The sequence below is a fragment of the Panthera tigris genome, chromosome B1, assembly GCF_018350195.1.
Source record: "Panthera tigris isolate Pti1 chromosome B1, P.tigris_Pti1_mat1.1, whole genome shotgun sequence".
Classification (NCBI taxonomy): Eukaryota; Metazoa; Chordata; class Mammalia; order Carnivora; family Felidae; genus Panthera; species Panthera tigris.
In genome coordinates, this window is record NC_056663.1 from 80,877,799 (window position 1) to 80,895,852 (window position 18,054).

General features: G+C 40.4%; 1 protein-coding gene across 5 annotated transcripts in view; it reads left to right on the plus strand.

Moving 5' to 3' along the window:
- ZNF827 (zinc finger protein 827) overlaps positions 1-18,054 on the plus strand; it is a 171,999-nt gene that overhangs the window by 53,214 nt on the left and 100,731 nt on the right. For all 5 annotated transcript variants that reach the window (XM_007091762.3, XM_007091763.3, XM_007091764.3 and 2 more), the window contains exon 5: positions 11,286-11,519. In XM_007091762.3, coding sequence (XP_007091824.1) covers positions 11,286-11,519 — 234 coding nt within the window. The remainder of the gene's footprint in view (positions 1-11,285; positions 11,520-18,054) is intronic.

The window sequence follows — 18,054 nt, forward strand, 5'->3', positions numbered from 1 at the left end:
TCCTTTATGCCCTCAGTTTGGCCCTTTTTATTTTATTTCATTTTATTGTTTTAAGATTTTTTTTTTTTAAGTAATCTCTACGTAGACCCAATGTGGGGCTCGAACTTACAACCCGGAGATCAAGAATCACATACCCCACCGAATGAGCCAACCAGGCGCCCTGACCTTACTTTTTAACCCTGCCCTGCTTTTCTCATGATGAGCACTCACTGATCATGTGACTGAAATTCTTGGTGTCAGAAGCTGCATTTAGGACCTTATCCGTGCAGGCAGCCTGAATATCCTTTTGAAATCCTGGATTTTTTTTTGACCCCAGTGGCGATTCATATATATGAGAGAGAGTGTGTGTCTCCTGTTTTTCAATGACTTGCCACTCCATGAGACAAGGACTGATCTGAGTCACAAAAGGAGCAGGTAGCCTTATAAGAAAGGGGGCCTGGAGTTATACACACATGTACAGAAATGTCTGCAGAGACTTTGTGACATCTACTCATTGTTTCTTATTTTTCCTCAGCAATCACTCAGGTAGTGCTTACTCTGTGCCATTTAACTCATTTGATTTTCATAACAACTCTGTAGGTAGAAAGTATTCGTATTCCCATTTTACAGATGAAAACTGAGAAACAGATTAAGAGACTTGTCCAAGTTTACACTCCTAAGAAGTGACTGAACTGGTTCCAGCATTCCCTCCCCAAGGCTGCCTATACCCCAAATCACAAAGTAAGGAGGCAGCACAATCAAACTTGGCTGTGTTCTTTGACCTTGTTTGCTGTCTCAGAGTTAAGAGTCCCCAGCAGGGAGCCATTCTCTGAATGCTGTATGTTAGACCCCATTGGAAGTTGCATTAATTCTTTTAGGCTTTTCAGGAATTACTTAGTGCAAATAGTAAAAACAGTAAGGCCAACTAATATTTCCGTAGGACTTTACAGTGCATGGCGTGTTTCCAAATACATTGTCTCGTGACAAGCATGTAGACAAAGAGCAAGACTCAACGAGATTAACTGTAAAAGGGTCATGACTGGAATCCAGATCTTTCTTTCCTCACTGTGTTGGATAGAGTATACCTAATTCTAGAATTGCCCTGAGAATAATTTTTTATCTTGATAGATCCTTGGGAAAATGTATCAAAGTCTGTGTTTCTGCAAACCTGTATCCAAGTCATTTTCTTCCTTTCTTCAGAAGTACATTTTCTTCTACTTGTTATTGTTCATTACTATTGTTTCTATTTCTACTACTATTTTCATATTACTAATCAAATGCGTCTACAGTGAGCGGGGCACTGTGCCAATTGCTTCATGCAATTTCTCATTTAACCCTCTTGAAAGCATAGAGGGTCAATATCACTAAACCTATTTTATAGATGAGGAAGTTGAGGCTTAAAAGGTTTTAGCTACAAGGGAGAGAGCAAAGATTCAGCTCTGCCTAACTGCAAAGCCTTGGCTCATGACCACTTAATTAGCTATTACCTAATTTTTTTTCTCAGTTGAGTGAACTGTCTTTTGACCTCCGTCTGCTTCGCTGTTTATTTTCCTTGGCTTCAAACCATGGCATCATTTCTAATGCATGCTAATTCAGTCACTAATCTGGTTAAATTTTTGGTGTCTTCAAAATATATCTATAATCCATCCCTCTGCGTGCAGTGTCTCCTGGCCATCAGCTCACACCTAGCCAGCTTGCCCCTTTAGCTGCCCTCCCTGGTGCCTTCTCCACCCCAGCTGCCCCCCTCTAGGCCCTCCAGTGACATTCTAACAGACTCTTCTTCTAATACCTCTTGCATCAGGTTATGCCCCTGGCTGACTTCTTTCTACAGAGTAACCATATCTTCACTCCTGTCTGGAAAAATGTTGACAGTCCTCACCAGCTCATACATAACACGCCTCTCACTACCGTCTCTCTGAATTCACTCATGTTGTTCCAGGGGTCTGGTAATTTGAACTGTGGCGTCCCATAGATCTTCCCCTTTGTTAAGTAAAATGCGGGAGGGGCGGAATAAGAATTTTCAAAAAAGAATAATTTTGTTCTTAAAACTAAGTTAACTATTTTAATGCACCTCTGACACGCAGTGGTTCTGCATCTTTGTAGAGAATTTCTAGCAATGTTGGGGCCCAGTCCTGTGATGCCCGCCCCTACTGTGTGGCCTATGCAAATGCTGGCCATCCTTCAAAGAATATTTTGGTTCCCCCTTCTTCAGTAGAGCCTTTTCCTGTTATTCTGGTCTTTACTGCCAACCGTCTCACCCCCTGTGAATTCCAGTGATATTTAGAGTCTTTATCGCTCAGGTTGGTGGTGGTATTATTTGTGTAGTTCATTCTATTGCTTGTGTATTATTAGTCTTGCCTCTTGAACTGTTTCAAGTTGCTGTGGTTTGTGTTGGGGTGGGAGGAAGGGAACAGATAATGTTTCTTTTGTAACATCTTTTTCTTTGTACCATCCATGATGCATTTCATGATGGATTATAAGAAAGATATTCCATTAGTCATGTCCTAGAAGTCAGGTTTTCTGAGGCTGTGATATTACTTCACTTAAAAAAGATTTGCAAATTCACAATCAGCTCCATAGTGCTAGAAGAAAGAAGATGGAGCAGAGGGGGGTCTGCGGAAAGGAGGCAGCTGTTCAAAGGGAGCCTTGAAGGCTGTGAGTCCCTTGGTGTGGTCTCGAGTCCCGTGTTCCAGGCCCTCAGCTTGTAAGGCCAAGTCTGAGAACTGGAGTGTCTCACACAGTTAGTTCAGTACCAAACTCATCCACAGTTTGGCAGCTCAAACTAATAGCCATTTACTTAGCTTAGGGTTTTGTGAATTGGCAATTTGGGCATGGTTTGAGCAGGGTGCTTCTTTGGGTCTCTCCAGGCTGACCCATCCATCTAAAGTCCGTGGCCACATGGGCTGGGGGAGGGCTGGTCTAGCATAGCCTCAGCTAGGATGAATTCTCCCTGTTCCTCAGAGTCTCTCACCCTTCAGTGGGCTAGCCCAGGCTCGTTCACACGGCAGCCGGGCGTGGTTCCAAAGGAGAGAGTGGAAGTGCACAAGGCCTTTGGAGGCTAGGCTAGGAACTGGCCCAACCTCACTTCCACCACCTTCTGTTGACCAAGGCACGTCACAGCTCCAGCCCAGATTCAGGGAGTGGGAGAATATACTCCACCTCTTGATGGGAGGAGCTGCAAAGTCCCATTCCAGGGGGGTGGGGCTTCAGGGAGGGAATCCTTATGGCCTTTTTTTTTTTTTTTTTTTTAAGTAAGCTCTGCATCACGACCCCAAGATCAGGAGTCGCATGGACCCCAAGATCAAGAGTCACATGCTCTACCGACTGAGCCAGCCGGGCGCCCCTCCATTATGGCCATTTTATAGTCTACCACAGCCTAGAGTTCTTCAAACTCTCTGGGTGTTCCACAATGACAAAAATCATTTAACAACTGATGTGTAAACCAGAATGTCAGCATGGTAATTTAAAATGACAAGTATAACAATCAAGAGGAGATGTCATTTGGGGCAGATGGTCACCAACTTCCCTGAAAAGTGTTGGAAACATATTATCCAATCTTTAGGTTTTCTTTTTCAAGTCTCAAATCACTTCATGCTGTTCATACATACAAATCACTTCACTGCTGTTCATACATTTCATTCTTTGTACGTGTTAATAGAATAAATTTAAAATGCAGCTTTCTTTCACATCTACTCGTGCCTTGATTGGTTCTTCAGGACTTGTCCTTCCTGCTCTCGACATGGGAGATACCCTGTCTGTTAAGCAGATTACTGCAGATAGCTACTTTTGCTCATGATGTGTTGATTTTGCTAGTTTAGTTCATGGAGGAAAACCTTATTTATTTATTTTACAGTTCTTGAGGCACCGCTCGTTGTTCTTACCCTTGACCCTGCCCCGGAGGCTGTTTTGTTTCCCTTTTGTCACTGTGTGTATACTGTGGTCCTAGCTGTCATAGGGGACCTGTGTGGTTTTGCTTTGAGGACACTGATACAGAAATAAAGATGAGCCCAGGTGGGGATTAATGAGAAATATGAGATGGTTAAAACTTCGCTAAACACTAATTATAAAACTACTTAAGGCAAATTAAGTAGTTTACCTTATTAGAGAGCAACATTTAAAAATATTTAGCTAATGTCTTAAACATTCTATTTGAATATAATATGCTTAGCATCTAAAAGCAATGCTGCACTATAATTAATTATTATTGAACTAAATCTTGGCCTTCCTTGTAATTTTAGAAGGCAGTTTATTTTTTTTCTCACCTAAAGTGCATCAGGTTGTCAAATAATCCCAGGTCCTGCCAGATCATATGTACTTGCATATACTGCTAAGGGGACTTGGGTAGTTATTTGTAATATGGGGGGTTGAGCTCTGATTCTGGTTCTGTCATTAATGATCTGTGTGCTTTTCAACAGGTCATATCATTCTCTGAGCCTGTGTTTACTTATCATGAAATAAAGGAAGCAGAAACAGTAATGGTTTTCACTTCATTTTTTAAAGAATAAACTCATTTTTTTCAAACAGAATCCGAAGTGCAGACTCAATATGTAAAACACACAGAATGTGTGTTTTTTAATATAACTTTATTTTTTAAGTTCACATTTCTTGTATGTATTTATTCAAACAGTCCAGCAACCAGAGCCAAGTTGCTGCGTGATAAGCACACAACATGCAATTAATGTTACGGTCGAGAGAGGCCATGTAGCAGCGTGAGCCCCTAGGACATTTCTGAATTTATTTTGCCGATTGCACTTTCAAGAAACACCACTTACACAGGGATGTTGTGGCCAATGAGAGTAGACGTGTAACAATTCGCCTTGTAATCTCAAGATGCCTTTAATTAAATTTATTCAGCTGCTTGAAAAAAGAGTATAATAATGAAAAGTTTTTGCTTCCAAGTTGACAACATTTAAGCAACCGCCCTCGTTCTTTATCATAAGACCAGAAGCATTTAACACTTTCTCTATGCAGTAAAGCCACTTGTGATTCAAGAGTAACCACTTCAGCTTTGCTCCATGGACTGTTATTTGGAAATTTATTTAATCTCTCTAGTCTCAGATTCCTCAGCTGCAAAATGGGACAGTAGTACGGTTGCTGTGAAGAGCCAATAAATTATTTCAAATAAACTAACACTTAGCATACTTCCTGGTCCACTTTAAGTGCTTTGTAAATGATAGACTAGATATATCTGTGTATCTGCACTTGTCTGTCTGTCGGCCACGATGAGAAGCTTCACCAAAGTAGATACACTTGAACCCACCCTGGCATTTAATTTAAGGTAGTGGCTCTCAACCAGAGGTGTGCACGGGGGACAGCTGGCAGTGAGTTTTTGTTTTCATGATGGGGTAGTGCTGTTGGCATCTAGTGGGTAGAGGCCTTAGATGCTGCTAAACATCTTACACCGCACAGGACAGCCCTCCGCGGCAAATTTACCCTGCCCAGAATGTCAGTTGTGCTGAGGGTGAGAAAGCCTGATGGTGTAAGGCAGGCACATGGACTCCAGGAGGATCACAACTGTACAGTTTTACATGGACATACATGCTCAGGCCTGAATTTTTTGAAAGATCAGTGCAGAGCCAGTCTCCTCCTTATTAATGACGTATTCCTAGAGCTCTGCCACTCCTGTAATAATGGGAGGCAATGTGTTATAAGTGATAACGAAACTCAATTAACTTGTCAACACAAGTAAAAATTAGGGGTCTCCATTACAACACAGATGACTGTGCACATTTCTAAATTAAGTTTTAAATTAGTTTAAAGAATCTTAAAAACTTAAATTGGAAACAAACATTTGTTGGGACCCCTGAAGCTTATCCTAGGATTCCTTGGAACACTGTTTGAAAACCACCAATCTGTGGCCCCTTCCAAGTCCAAGAGCCTGGCTGTGCTGAAGGGTGAGGTAGTAAATAAAATCCTTCATGGCCTACCTTTTTCATGTAGCATTTCAGCATTCACAAAATTGCTAGATTCTTTAAAAAGAATTTTTTTCTATGTTTATTATTTATCTTTGGGAGAGAGAGAGACAGACAGACAGACAGAGGACAAGAGGGGGAGAAGCAGAGAGAGACAGAGGAACACACAGGATCCGAAGCAGGCTCCAGGCTCTGAGCTGTCAGCACAGAGCCCAACACAGGGCTGGAACCCAAGAACTGTGAGATCGTGACTTGAGCCGAAGTCAGACGCTTAACCCACTGAGTCACCCAGGCGCCCCCCACAATTGCCAGATTCTGAGCTGAAAGAGAGTCCTGTCTTATTAAATGCAGGGAAAGTGTCATCTTCTTCCTTCCCCGGAGGGAATGGACAAAACAGAAGAGCAGCGGCCATGGTGCAGTCCAGTCTTCTTCTTCCACCTTCTTAGATGTTGACAAAATTCCTTCCTGCAGAAAGGGACGTTTTCTGTCCCTTACCTCTAGGTCATGTCCCACCTTTCCCTTTAATTAACAAAGCCTAGTTCACTCCATATCTCTTATTTCCAAAGCCCATAGTCCAACCTCTTAAGGTAGTATCCCTCTCAGAAGCGCTTGGAGGGAAAGGAGAGACCTTGGGTGCATTTTCGGCCAGAAACCTTGAAGCCTAGTGTCTCTGTGATTTGGAAGGTTTGGTTTATTAACCTCTTGGGCTCTTAGTTCCCGCACTTATAAAATAAGGGTAGTAATAATATCTACCTCCTGTGATTGATGGAAGCACCAATTTTTGTTAACTTCTCAAATGCTAGGTGTGTGCATTATTAGTAAGGACATTTATAGAATTGTCCTGGGGGAGTTGGGGCACTTGGAAGGGATCTCAGCGTGAACTGATCACCCTTTGCTATAAAGAGGGATATATATATGTGTGTGTGTATTTTTTTTAATCTTTGCCTATTATAATTGGAAATTTGGGATAATTTTATCCCAGTGGCTTTCCTATTCATTTCCCATATGAATCTTTATCTTACATCCTTTTTAAATCCTCAAAAAGCTGATTTATTTCCTTTAAATGGCAGCCCAGTTCTATTTGAGTGTGTGAACTTACAGGTACACATAATTTATAATCAAAGTAGCTCAGGTCCTAAAATGTTGGGAACAGAGGCCTCTTGATTATGGGGCTTCCTCACTGCATTAAAAGTGGAGTATCTGGAAACTTTAAGATACATAAACAGAAGTCAGGGTAAAGGCTGTGAAAGTCTTTTACGAATTGAGTTCCATATGCGCACAGATTTTTGTGTTGGGAAGAATGAAGTAAAGACTAGGCAGTGAACTGTAAATTGTTCCTTTTTTCATAGCAGTTTCCCCAAACAACAAAAAAAAGAAAACATCTTTAATTCGACCTTTTTCTGTAGAAAGAGAATGGGTCTTTTTTAAAGTAAGATAAAAAGACAAAAGCAAGATAATAAAAAACTATGGCAATTATTCAGTCAGATTAATTTTAAAATGTAAGCTTTATGTACTATTTTTAGTATAAATATTTCTGGTAATTAAAAGATAAGAGGGTAGGGGCACTAGGTGGCTCAGTCGGTCAAGCGTCAGACTTCAGCTCAGGTCATGATCTTGCAGTTTGTGAGTTCGAGCCCTGCGTCAGGTTCTGTGATGACAGCTCAGAGCCTGGAGCCTACTTCGGATTCTGTCTCTCTCTCTCTCTCTCTCTCTCTCTCGCTCTCTCTCTCTGCCCTTCCCCTGCTCGTGCTCTGTTTCTCTCTCTGTCTCTAAAAAATAAATAAACAAAAAAAGTTTTTTTAATAAGAGGGTAGCCTTCATATTTCTATTTTACATGTGTTTGGGAAATTAAATTGGGAAACTACAAGTGTTTGGGAAATTAAAACTTGGGCAAATGAGTGTTTCCCACATTGTTTTTGTGTGTGTGATCTGTTGCTAACTATATTTACATTTCCCCAGAAAGTTACTAGTGTTATGTCATTCTTGACATTGTCAGAATGAAAACCGTGTATGAAATGTCTGCACATTTATAATCCAGCAACATACCAGCTTGCCTATTGTCTTTTTAAGTGTCTTACTGAAGTTCTGTTAAATCTGAGTTGTACTAACTGCTAATTTTTTTTCTGAAATCTTATGTATGTACGCATGTATCGTAACTAATAACTTGTAGAAGCTGGTTATATCTTCAGAGAGTGTCAGCTTAAGGTTGCTCTCTCTAGAAATTGGGATTTTGCTTCTAGGGCTTCGATAGTCTCTCTTTCCTAACCTCACCTTAGAACTTTAAAAAGTTTTAACATAAAAGATACAGAACATTTTTAAAAGTACATAACTTTGAATATTATTCTTTCCTTCCCAAAGAATCACGATTTCAGACTTAATAGACAAAACACCACTTAATTATTCTGTTGTGACTAACTAGGATACTTTTGGAAAAGGATTTTATGAAGGGTTCTGGAAGAAAGGAATAGAGCCAGAGAGGATTTAGGAGATGGCTAGCAAACCCCTCCCACCCCCTTCACCAAAAGTGGTTGAAAGGAGAGAAGTATGCTAAATAAACAAAGTCCTCTTAGGAGGCACCCTCCTGGTTGAGGTCAGAAATACGTGAGGATTGCTTTAGAGACCATCATTGTTCTCTTTGGTTTAGATTCTGATGACATTGTCCCCAAAGGGTCAAATTTTGTTTTATTTTATTTTATTTTATTTTATTTTATTTTATTTTATTTATTTTTTTAAAGTAATCTCTATGCCCAACGTGGGGCTCAAACTCACAACCCTGAGATCAAGAGTCACATGCTCTACTCTCTGAGCCAGGCAAGTGCCCCAAAGGGCCAGATTTGGACCTCTTTTCTTGAAATTTTTCTGGACTCCTCCTTTAGTAATGCCAGAGTCCAAGTGAATGATTACTCACAGATACCTCAGTAAGTGCTATGGTGTAGATAGCAAAGCTTTTATCTCTAGGTCTTTTTCCCAGTCTAATGATCAGATCCAAGGAAAGCACTTCTGATATTTTGGGATTCTTAGTTTTTGTTTTCCACAAGTAATAGTGAAGCACCATCAGATGTCACTAATTTGTAGCTACGATATTTTTTTAATTCCACAAATACATATTGAGCACCTCATATGTGCTAGGCACTCTTCTAGGCACTCAAGATACATCAATGTTAAGGTCATTGCTTTCTTGAAGCCTACCCTTGAGTTAGGGAAACAGACCATAATGGTTAATATAATAAATAAAAACAAAATTATACGGTATGTGATTAGTCTGCTTGGGCTGCCATACCAAAATATCAAGGACTGGTGGCTTGAACAAAAGAAACTTACCTCTAACAGTTCTGGGGGCTGGAGGTCTGATGAAGGTGTTGGCAGGTGTGGTTTCTTCTGAGGCTACCCTTTTTGGCCTGAAGATGTCCACCGTCTTGCTGTGTCCTCCCATGATCTTCCTTCTGTGTGCATGCCTGCTGGTGTCTCTTCTTATGGGACATCAATCATATTGGGTTAGGGCCCCACCCTGATGCCCTCTTATAACTTTGATTATTTCCCTATCTCCAAGTACAGCCACAATGTGGGTTAGAGCTTCAACATAAGAACTGGTGGGGGTGGGTACAATTAAATCCTTAACAATAAGTTATCAAGTGATAAGTATTTTGGGGAAAAAAAGAAGAAGATTGTCTATGTCTATGGGGTGGGATTGCAATTCTGAATAGGATAGTCAAGGTAGACTTCATTGAGAAGGTGGTATTTGAAGGTCAAATTACATTCACGTGTTGTTTATAGCACAGGGACCCGAAGTGGAGGAGTGGTGAGGTGGAGGTAGGTAAGGGTGGAGGTCAATAAGGAACCTAGGGGGGCAGCTCACAGAACTAGGTTCTAGTGCCAGCTGTGCGTCTTTCTGGTGGTAACACTTCCAAATGTCACGTTAGCCTTCCGAGGTCCAGTTTCTAATTACGCTGATCTGTGTAAACTTGTGATTCCAGAATGTATATCCTTAGAGGGAACAAGGGAGAAAGGACTTTATGGTTGTGTATAGGCTACGGTAGGTGGTGGGCAACAAGTCAAAAGCTTTGTGGATTTATCTTTATCTTCTTTTGTGTTAAGCGGGAATGGGCTTTTGGCTCATCTAATAAGTGTTACTAAGAAATGTATATTAGGAAGAGATCTTCTTTCTCAAAAGACCGACACATCTAACATAACCAACCTAAAGGTCCTACTGCATGGCCCATTAAAGGGGAGCAAGATGCCTGGGAAAGTGGCCAGTGGTGGAAGAGGATGCTTGTCTTCCTTCTTGGTCTTTCCCAGGGAGTGAGTAGCTCAGTTGGGGAAGGCTTGTTATGGTGTAGCCAAGCCACAGAATCCATCCCATAATAGACCAGTTAGCTCTGCCCTGACCGCACACTCCACACCAACCACCCATGCTAAAAATGGAAAAAAGGACATTAGTGGAAAAACTGGTGAAATCTGAATAAAATCTGGAGTTTAGATCATAGTAATGTGAATTTCTTAGTTCTGACGAATGCACCATGGTTATGTAAGATATGAGCATCGGGGAATGCTGGGCGAAGAATATATGGGAACTCCGTGAACCATCTTGCAACTTCTCTGTGAATCCAAAATTATTTCAAGATAAAAGCATTTCTTTTAAAAAAATGCCCATTGTGAGGGACGCCTGGCTGGCTCAGTCAGTGAAGCGTGTGACTCTTGATCTCAGGGTTGTGAGTTCGAGCCCCACGTTAGATGTGGAGGTTACTTAAAAATAAAATCCTTAAAAAAAAAATGCCCAACGTGGGCTTAGAAATGACTTGAACCACAGATGCGGATTTATTCACCGTGACTGGAAAACAGTTCCAAGTGCGTGCCCCAGTGTTCGAGGGTCAGGAACGTCAGTTTATAATAAGGCAAGAGTGGGATATCTCTAGTTTGAGCTTTTCTCTGGCAAATTCGTCACCTTCCCACCCCACCCCAGGTTTCGGCTTCGGGGACTGCCTCTGACTCATGTTTCTATTGAATATTTTCTGGCAGGATAATTGCCTGAAAGCATTATTTTATAATAGGATTAAGTGGGAAGAATGCTTATAGGTCAGGGAGGCAGCAGCATATACAGGAAAGAAGACATTTGGGGAAACCAGAGAGAAAATGACCACTTTGTAGAGGCAGCACTTCTTCAACTATGATGGGTTCCAAAGATTCAGAAGCCCACACTCTTCAGAGTCCTGTGCTCGCGGAGCGTGTTGTATTTTTTTCTGCCCAGGTCCCATCCTATTTTGATCGGGTTGTGGTCCCTCTTGCTGTTGGCACACTGATTGTGCATTCCATATCTCATTAAGTCCGGGGGCAGCTAAGGGGGGGGGGGTGGCCTTTTGTATATGTATATATACAATACCTTTCTTCTTCTGACAGCTGCAAATCAGAAGGAGCCCATGAATCTTAATTTTAAAGTGAAAGAGGAGCCGAAGGAAGAAGAGGCCTTAAGTGCCGCTTTGCCTCGGTCCAGCTATGTGTTCAGCCCGGAATCTGAAGTGTCAGCCCCAAGCATCGCTGAGGACACCCTTAAGCCCCAGGAGGGGAAGGGGAACGTGCTAAGGCCGGATATGTCAGTCAAAGCAGCGTCCGAACTTCTCATGAAACTATCAGGTACTTGGTTTATTCTAAAATATTCACATTCTGCTCATTTCGTTTGAAGTCAGCTGGGCTCCTTCCTGCATGGGTTGTAATTAGCCTAATGGTGGCAACATCACATTATTGAGGTGAATTCAGGAGTGACTGGATGACTTGGCTCACGTTCCTGTGTCGTGTGTACGAGTCTGTTTGCGGACGTTAACTGTGTACCTGTCTTGTGAAATACAGCCTTCTTTTCCTGGAAATTGTTGGAAGACACTGTTGCTTTCTAAGATGATGCAGGTCATAATCTTAAGTGGGTTCTAATGACGTTCAAAGCACTTCTGCTAATTGGTCAAAATATCTATTCTTTCTTAATAGAGGACCTTTCTTTCTGTGTGTATTTATACTGTATTCGTTAAGAACCATTAAAAATATTTTTCTTAATAAGCAGTTGAGATGGCACTTGAAGTAATTACCAATAGAGTGGCAATAAGAGATTTTATGAAGAGAAAATTTCATAATGGAATATTATAATAATTAATCTAAGTTCTTGGGATGAATGAATAATATTTTAATCATATCTAAATGTAATCCCAGCCTGTCAGTGGTAGGAGAAATGGGTTATAATTTGAAATTCATGTATTTTGGGTTCTTTTCCATGCAGTCTCCCATATGTGCCTTCAAAACAGGTAAAAATTTAGGGTCTTCTGAACTCAAAAGTATGACTTTCAGAGCATGGAAAGAAAAGTTACACATCAATAATAATACTTACCAAGTCATATCCCAGCCTCAGTTCACTAAAGGTGATTTTTAGAAACTATATTCAAAATGTTAATATGAATCAAAAGCCCTTTCAGTTTGTAACTTGCTGTGCTTGGAGGATGAAAGCAGGAAATACATTAGGGATATTCGTTCCTGGTAATTTCATCAGCAATTCTGACTGTGTTTCTGGTTGACCAGTAGGTTGGGAAGTAAGAAATTAATAGTGATTTACTTAGAGCCATTATATCAGAACAGTTGAAATTCCTGTATTTGCCAGTGGGTGGGGTTAAGAATTCTTTCCTTTGATGTTAATTTAGAACACACTGGAACTTCAGGGGAATATGATTTATTATAGATAAAGCATAAGACAGTTATTACATCCTTATTATAGCCCCGTTTTTCTAAACTTCACAGTGATGGTTCAGCTTCTTTTTAGCAGATGGGAGGTCTAGCAAGATTATGCTGATTGCCGAAAGCTGAAAGTTTAAAAAAATAGTGTTCAGGCCAACATATTTTCATATATTTGAGCCCTCCTTCCTGTCGAAAAGTCTCAGTGACAGAGTATAATGTCTGTTGTTTTTCCAGTCAATTCAAAGGGATCACACAGCTCTCTGATTCTTCTTGTGTAGCATAGGCTTTCATATGGCAGTGACCCTCTATCAGCAGTAACTCCTGTTGGTAGGATCCTAGTGTATACTATTTCTGTTTCAGAGTTTGTTATGCAACCAGTATTGTGAGCAGGGAGAGCTGGGGTGGCACCAAAAGATAATATGCAATGAGATTTTAGGAAACTTTTTTTTTTTTTTAAAGTAGTCTCCATGCCCAGTGTGGAGCCTAGGTCAGGGCTCGAACTCACGACCCTGAGATCAAGACCTGAGCTGAGATCAAGAGTCAGATGCTTAACTGACTGAGCCACCCAAGTGTCCTGTGAAAAGATGTTCTTTAAGGAAGACATTTTATCCTGACCCTTTTAACAGATGTGATTTGAGACACTCAAGTATGAAATCATTTCCTAGATAATAATGATATCCCTCAAATAGAATATGGTCATACAGCCTTGCACATTTACTGATATTTGTAGACAACAGTGACCCTTCTAAATGTTTATGTTGACTTACATTGAGTACATGTGCTATTCAACAACAGTTGAATGTTATGACACAGTCGTACTTCCAAAGGGCATCTGCCCTGCTTCCTAGCGTGGAAGTGAAAACTTGTTCGAACGACTAACATAACTCTTTTTTTGTCCTGAAAAAATTCCCCAACATTTTTTTTGCAGGAGACTTAGGTCAAAAGGATATGCATCACAGCCCCTATCTTCTAGATGGTTATGATCTAGTAGAGGCAGACCAGGGCAGTGGCTTCCATTCCACAAGCATTTTGCACTTAGAACTCCACACATCTACCCTCTAGCAGATTATGATCAGGTAAACTGTGAAGAAGTTTCCAAGTTAGTCCTAAAACAAGACATGTAACTTAAAAACAAGCTTCTTCCATTCCTAAGCCACAGGGTAAAGAGGACTCACTCTTTATTGGGTTTAAAGTGGATATTAGAGTTTCTAATCATGGATGAAGCAGTGCTTTTGGAAGGATGTTAGGGAAAAACTTCCTATGCTCTGTCTCCTCAAGATGTAATTTTAGCAATTTCAGGATTCATACACTCAAAGACATCCAAGTAAAGGACTTGTTGGTGTCTTCAAATCCCCTTTCCCACGATAGTTCCCATCCCTCTATGGACAAGAGGTCTTGCTCTTGTCCATACATGGATGTCCTTGCACACATGCAGGTTAGTCAAGGCTGCATTAGGTCCACCTGGGTTGATACCCACAAAGCCCTTCTGCAGGCATTCTCATGAACAGGAGTCCCTATTGCTTCCTGCCTTGCTGATTTTCATTTATAGTCTTCTGTGGCATGGAGAAAAATCCTTTCGGCCAGGAAGAGTTGGGTGAGAAAAGTATGCCCCATGCATTAGTATACATTTTTTTTTCCTTCTTCCAGATTTGAGAAGATGTGGAATAAAAGGATTTTCTTCTTTGTTGCTTATTCCCTTGAGATTAGAAGCTGTGATTTGTAGTGCAGGCACTCTTAGTCTTTTCACTGAATTAATACAAGGAAACTGGTCAACAATTTTGGCTGCCTCATTTCCAGTTTTAAATTAATTTATGTTGACTCCTCAATGATGGATGTTGGGCACAGGGCCTAGTGAAATATCATGTGAAACTTTCCTGTGTGGAGAAATGTCTGTAGGTATATTGTTTTCCAAATTGACATTTACTTTTTATGGGAAAAACACAGATGAGGTAGAGGCTAGGCTAAATTTTTCATTAACTGTGTGTTTGGGAAAATCTGAGTTTTCTTCCTTCCTGCAGCTCAAGTTCTGCTTCCAGTTGTTAATTGGGAAGTCAAGTGCCTGACAGCTGGGCCAAGTAAATTGATTACCATAAAGAAAGCAACCCACTCTAAGGAAACTGCTGGATGTCTGTGACTACCTGTTGTTATGTGACACAAGGCAGCCAAAACAATCAGATGTTTTTGCTAAAACGCATAGTTGCCAAAGATAATTCCCAGAAGTCTTGATTTAAGGAGGCCAAAATCCTAAGTTCAATACAGACGATGTGTAACATTAGACAAAGAGAATCCTGTCACTATTAAACCCTGGTTTTGCAACGTCTAGTGACCTCACAAACTTATGGAACAGATGTGTTGCTGCAGATGAGATGCAGTGTTGAAGGCAACACAAAACTTTATCTGTTTTGTCTCTGTTGTGCAGTGAGAGAAGTAGCTGGACACACAGAGATAAAGAAATGCCCCTTCTCCTTTTGGGGAGCCGCATGCTTGCGAGGGAATAAATACATCAAATGTAACATATTTGTAGATGAACCTAGAAGTAGCGGGTTAAGAATGCAATCTCAAAAATATGAATTCCACAAAAATAAAAGTCGAAGTTATTTCAGAAACATTAATGATAAACTAAACACTTAAATTTGCCTACCATGGTAAATACAACCTAATATTAGACCTTAATTTGAAACACATCTATAGGTTTTCTTATTTCTTTGCTCAAGGAAAGAAACTGAATTGATTTATATTCATTTCTGATTTATATTTATTTATCCCAGTCTAGTCTTAGAGAGAACAATAAATTATAATTGCCTTTCTAGAGAAATCCAAGCAGGCCCTAGATTTGAAATACATAATGGTGTAGGATTCAGGGAATCTCCTGAGTAAGATAGGGCTTCAGCTATGAAATATTAATTTATTTTCTTATTTATTTATTTATTTATTTATTATAATTTTTTAAAGTAGTCTCTATCCCCAGCATGGGACTCGAACTCACGACCCCAAGATCAAGAGTTGCATGCTACCAACTGAGGAAGCCAGGTGTCCCATAGCTATGAAATATTTAGAAGCAGGTGAACTTGGGTGCGATGAAGTTTAAGATGAGTTTAATCTCTGGGGTGAACTGAAACAGAGAGGAAAGAGACCCCCAAATTGACTTTATTAACAGTTTTAATTAAGGCCTTTTTGGTTGTACATAATAAATCCTCTTCGGCCGGTTTAGGCAAGCCAGGGGAGTTTAACAGAAGATGCAGGTTTGGGGTAAACTTATGGAACCCCAGGGGAGGGATGCAGAAAGGCGTGTCCCTCACTGAAGCCGGAGTCTGGAGGACCATGTGGAAACCAGAAAGCTCTCATTCTCTACCTCATCCCTGCTTCTCTGTGCAATGCAGATGGGCTTTTTCGATTACCCAGTTCACATGGTGGAAAATGGCAATTTCTTGCAGCTTTCTGAGTTTGCCTTTTATTCAAAAGAGGAGCCAGACAGAAATTTCTTAGTCCCAATTCCAAATTCCAGCTGATTGCCCCAGCTCCAAGTGGAATCCACCAGTGGAAACTTCTGTCACTAGGGATAAGGTCACGTTGGGCAGACATGGCTGCGGTCTTATAGGATGGCTGTGAGGGAGAAGAATCCCCAGAAATGCGTCTTGGGTGGGCAAGAATGGGGGTGGCATGAAACCTGGAAGATAAACAATATGTGTGAACCACAAAAGTTTGAGGAGCAGATTATGGTAATTGCTGTTATTTAAATATTGAATGTAAATGCGTTTTGGCCTTTGGATGACTTTTACCTTTCTTTTCTGGTAGACTCTTGGGGAAGACCCGCCCAGCCAGGACTCTGCCTAGCCAGCCTCAACTCTGTATGTGCTGTGGCATTGCTTCTCAACGAGTGGTCCCCAGACTGGCAGAATCAGCATGGGTGGGGGAGGATAGGGAAATGTTCGAAATACAAATTCTTGAACTCTACTCTGGACCTTGTTCAGACTCTGAGGTTGGAGGCCCAGCTCTCTGTGTTTTTGCAAGCCCTCCAAGTGAACCTGACAGCTAAGTTTTGAGAAACCCTGTGCCGAGGAAATGGTCAATGAGAGAAATAAATTTTGTCCATCTGAGTAACATGCCTACGTTAAGGCTGACAGGGAGCAAAGCTCTATTTAATGTACATCTTATTTTTAAAAAGAGCATCTTCAGTAGAGGTTCTTTTTAACTTATGAAATAATGGTATCTGGGAACCTTTCTGTAGAAGGACACATGTACTTAATAAATCAAGATAGTGTTGGTTGTGAGCCTCAGATTAATACTGCTTTTCTCAGTGTTCTTTGTTGTTAATTTTCATGATTATTCTTGGTCAATGTTGGCTTTTGTGCAGTTGAATGGTTTTTAGTATAGTCACAGAGTTTTGCATCTGTCACCACAGTTAGTTATAGAACGTTTTCATCACCTTGAAAAGAACTATCCATTAGCAATCAGTCCTCAACCATCCCCCTACCACCGCCAACCCTAGACATCTGCTCTTTGTCTTTATAGATTTGCCTATTCTGTACATTTCATATGAATGAAAACATACAATATACGGTCTTTTGTAACTGACTTCTCTCACTTAGCATAATGTTTTTAAGGTTCTTCTTTGTTGCTCATCTATAGTACTTTATTCCTTTTTATGGCTGAATAATATTCCATTAAATATTATTGGAATAAATACATCAATAATTAATATTAATTTTCTATGTGGCATAAAATAGATATAATACCACATTTTGTTTATCGAGTCATCTATTGATGAAAGTTTGGGTTGTTGCCCAACTTTTGGCTGCTGTAATCGCTTATGTCCAAGTTTTTTTTGGACTCATATTTAGTTTCTCTTGGGCGTATACCTAGGAGTGGACTGCTGAATCCAATGGTAACTCCATATGCAACACTTTGAGGAACTGTCAAACCATTTGCCAAAGCAGCTGCACCTTTTGACATTCAGCAATGTATGAGAGTTCTAATTTTTCCACATCTTTGCCAAAACCTATTATTACCTGTCTTTTTTATTATAGCTGTCATACTGGGTATGCACTAGTATTCCACCGTGGTTTTGATTTGCGTTTCCCGAGGACTTAAGAGCTGGGGATATTTTCACGTGCTTATTGGCCATTTTGTGTATCTTCTTTGGAGAAATGTCTATTCAAGTCCTTTTCCTGCTTTTTGAGTTATTTGTCTTTTTAGTCTTGAGTTGTAAAAATTCCTTAGCAATTCTGGATCTAAGCCCCTGATCAGATACCTGATTGGCAAATATGTTCTCCCATTCTGCTGACTGTCTTTCCATTTTCTTAATGGCATTATTTGTAGCTCAAAAGGCTTTAATTTTGATATAGTCCAGGTTCACTGTTTTTTCTTTTGTTGCTTGTGAGTACCGTCATGTTTTCTGTAATTCCAAAAATTAAGTGAAAATGCAGAATAGTTTAGTATTAAAATGAAAGCCTGC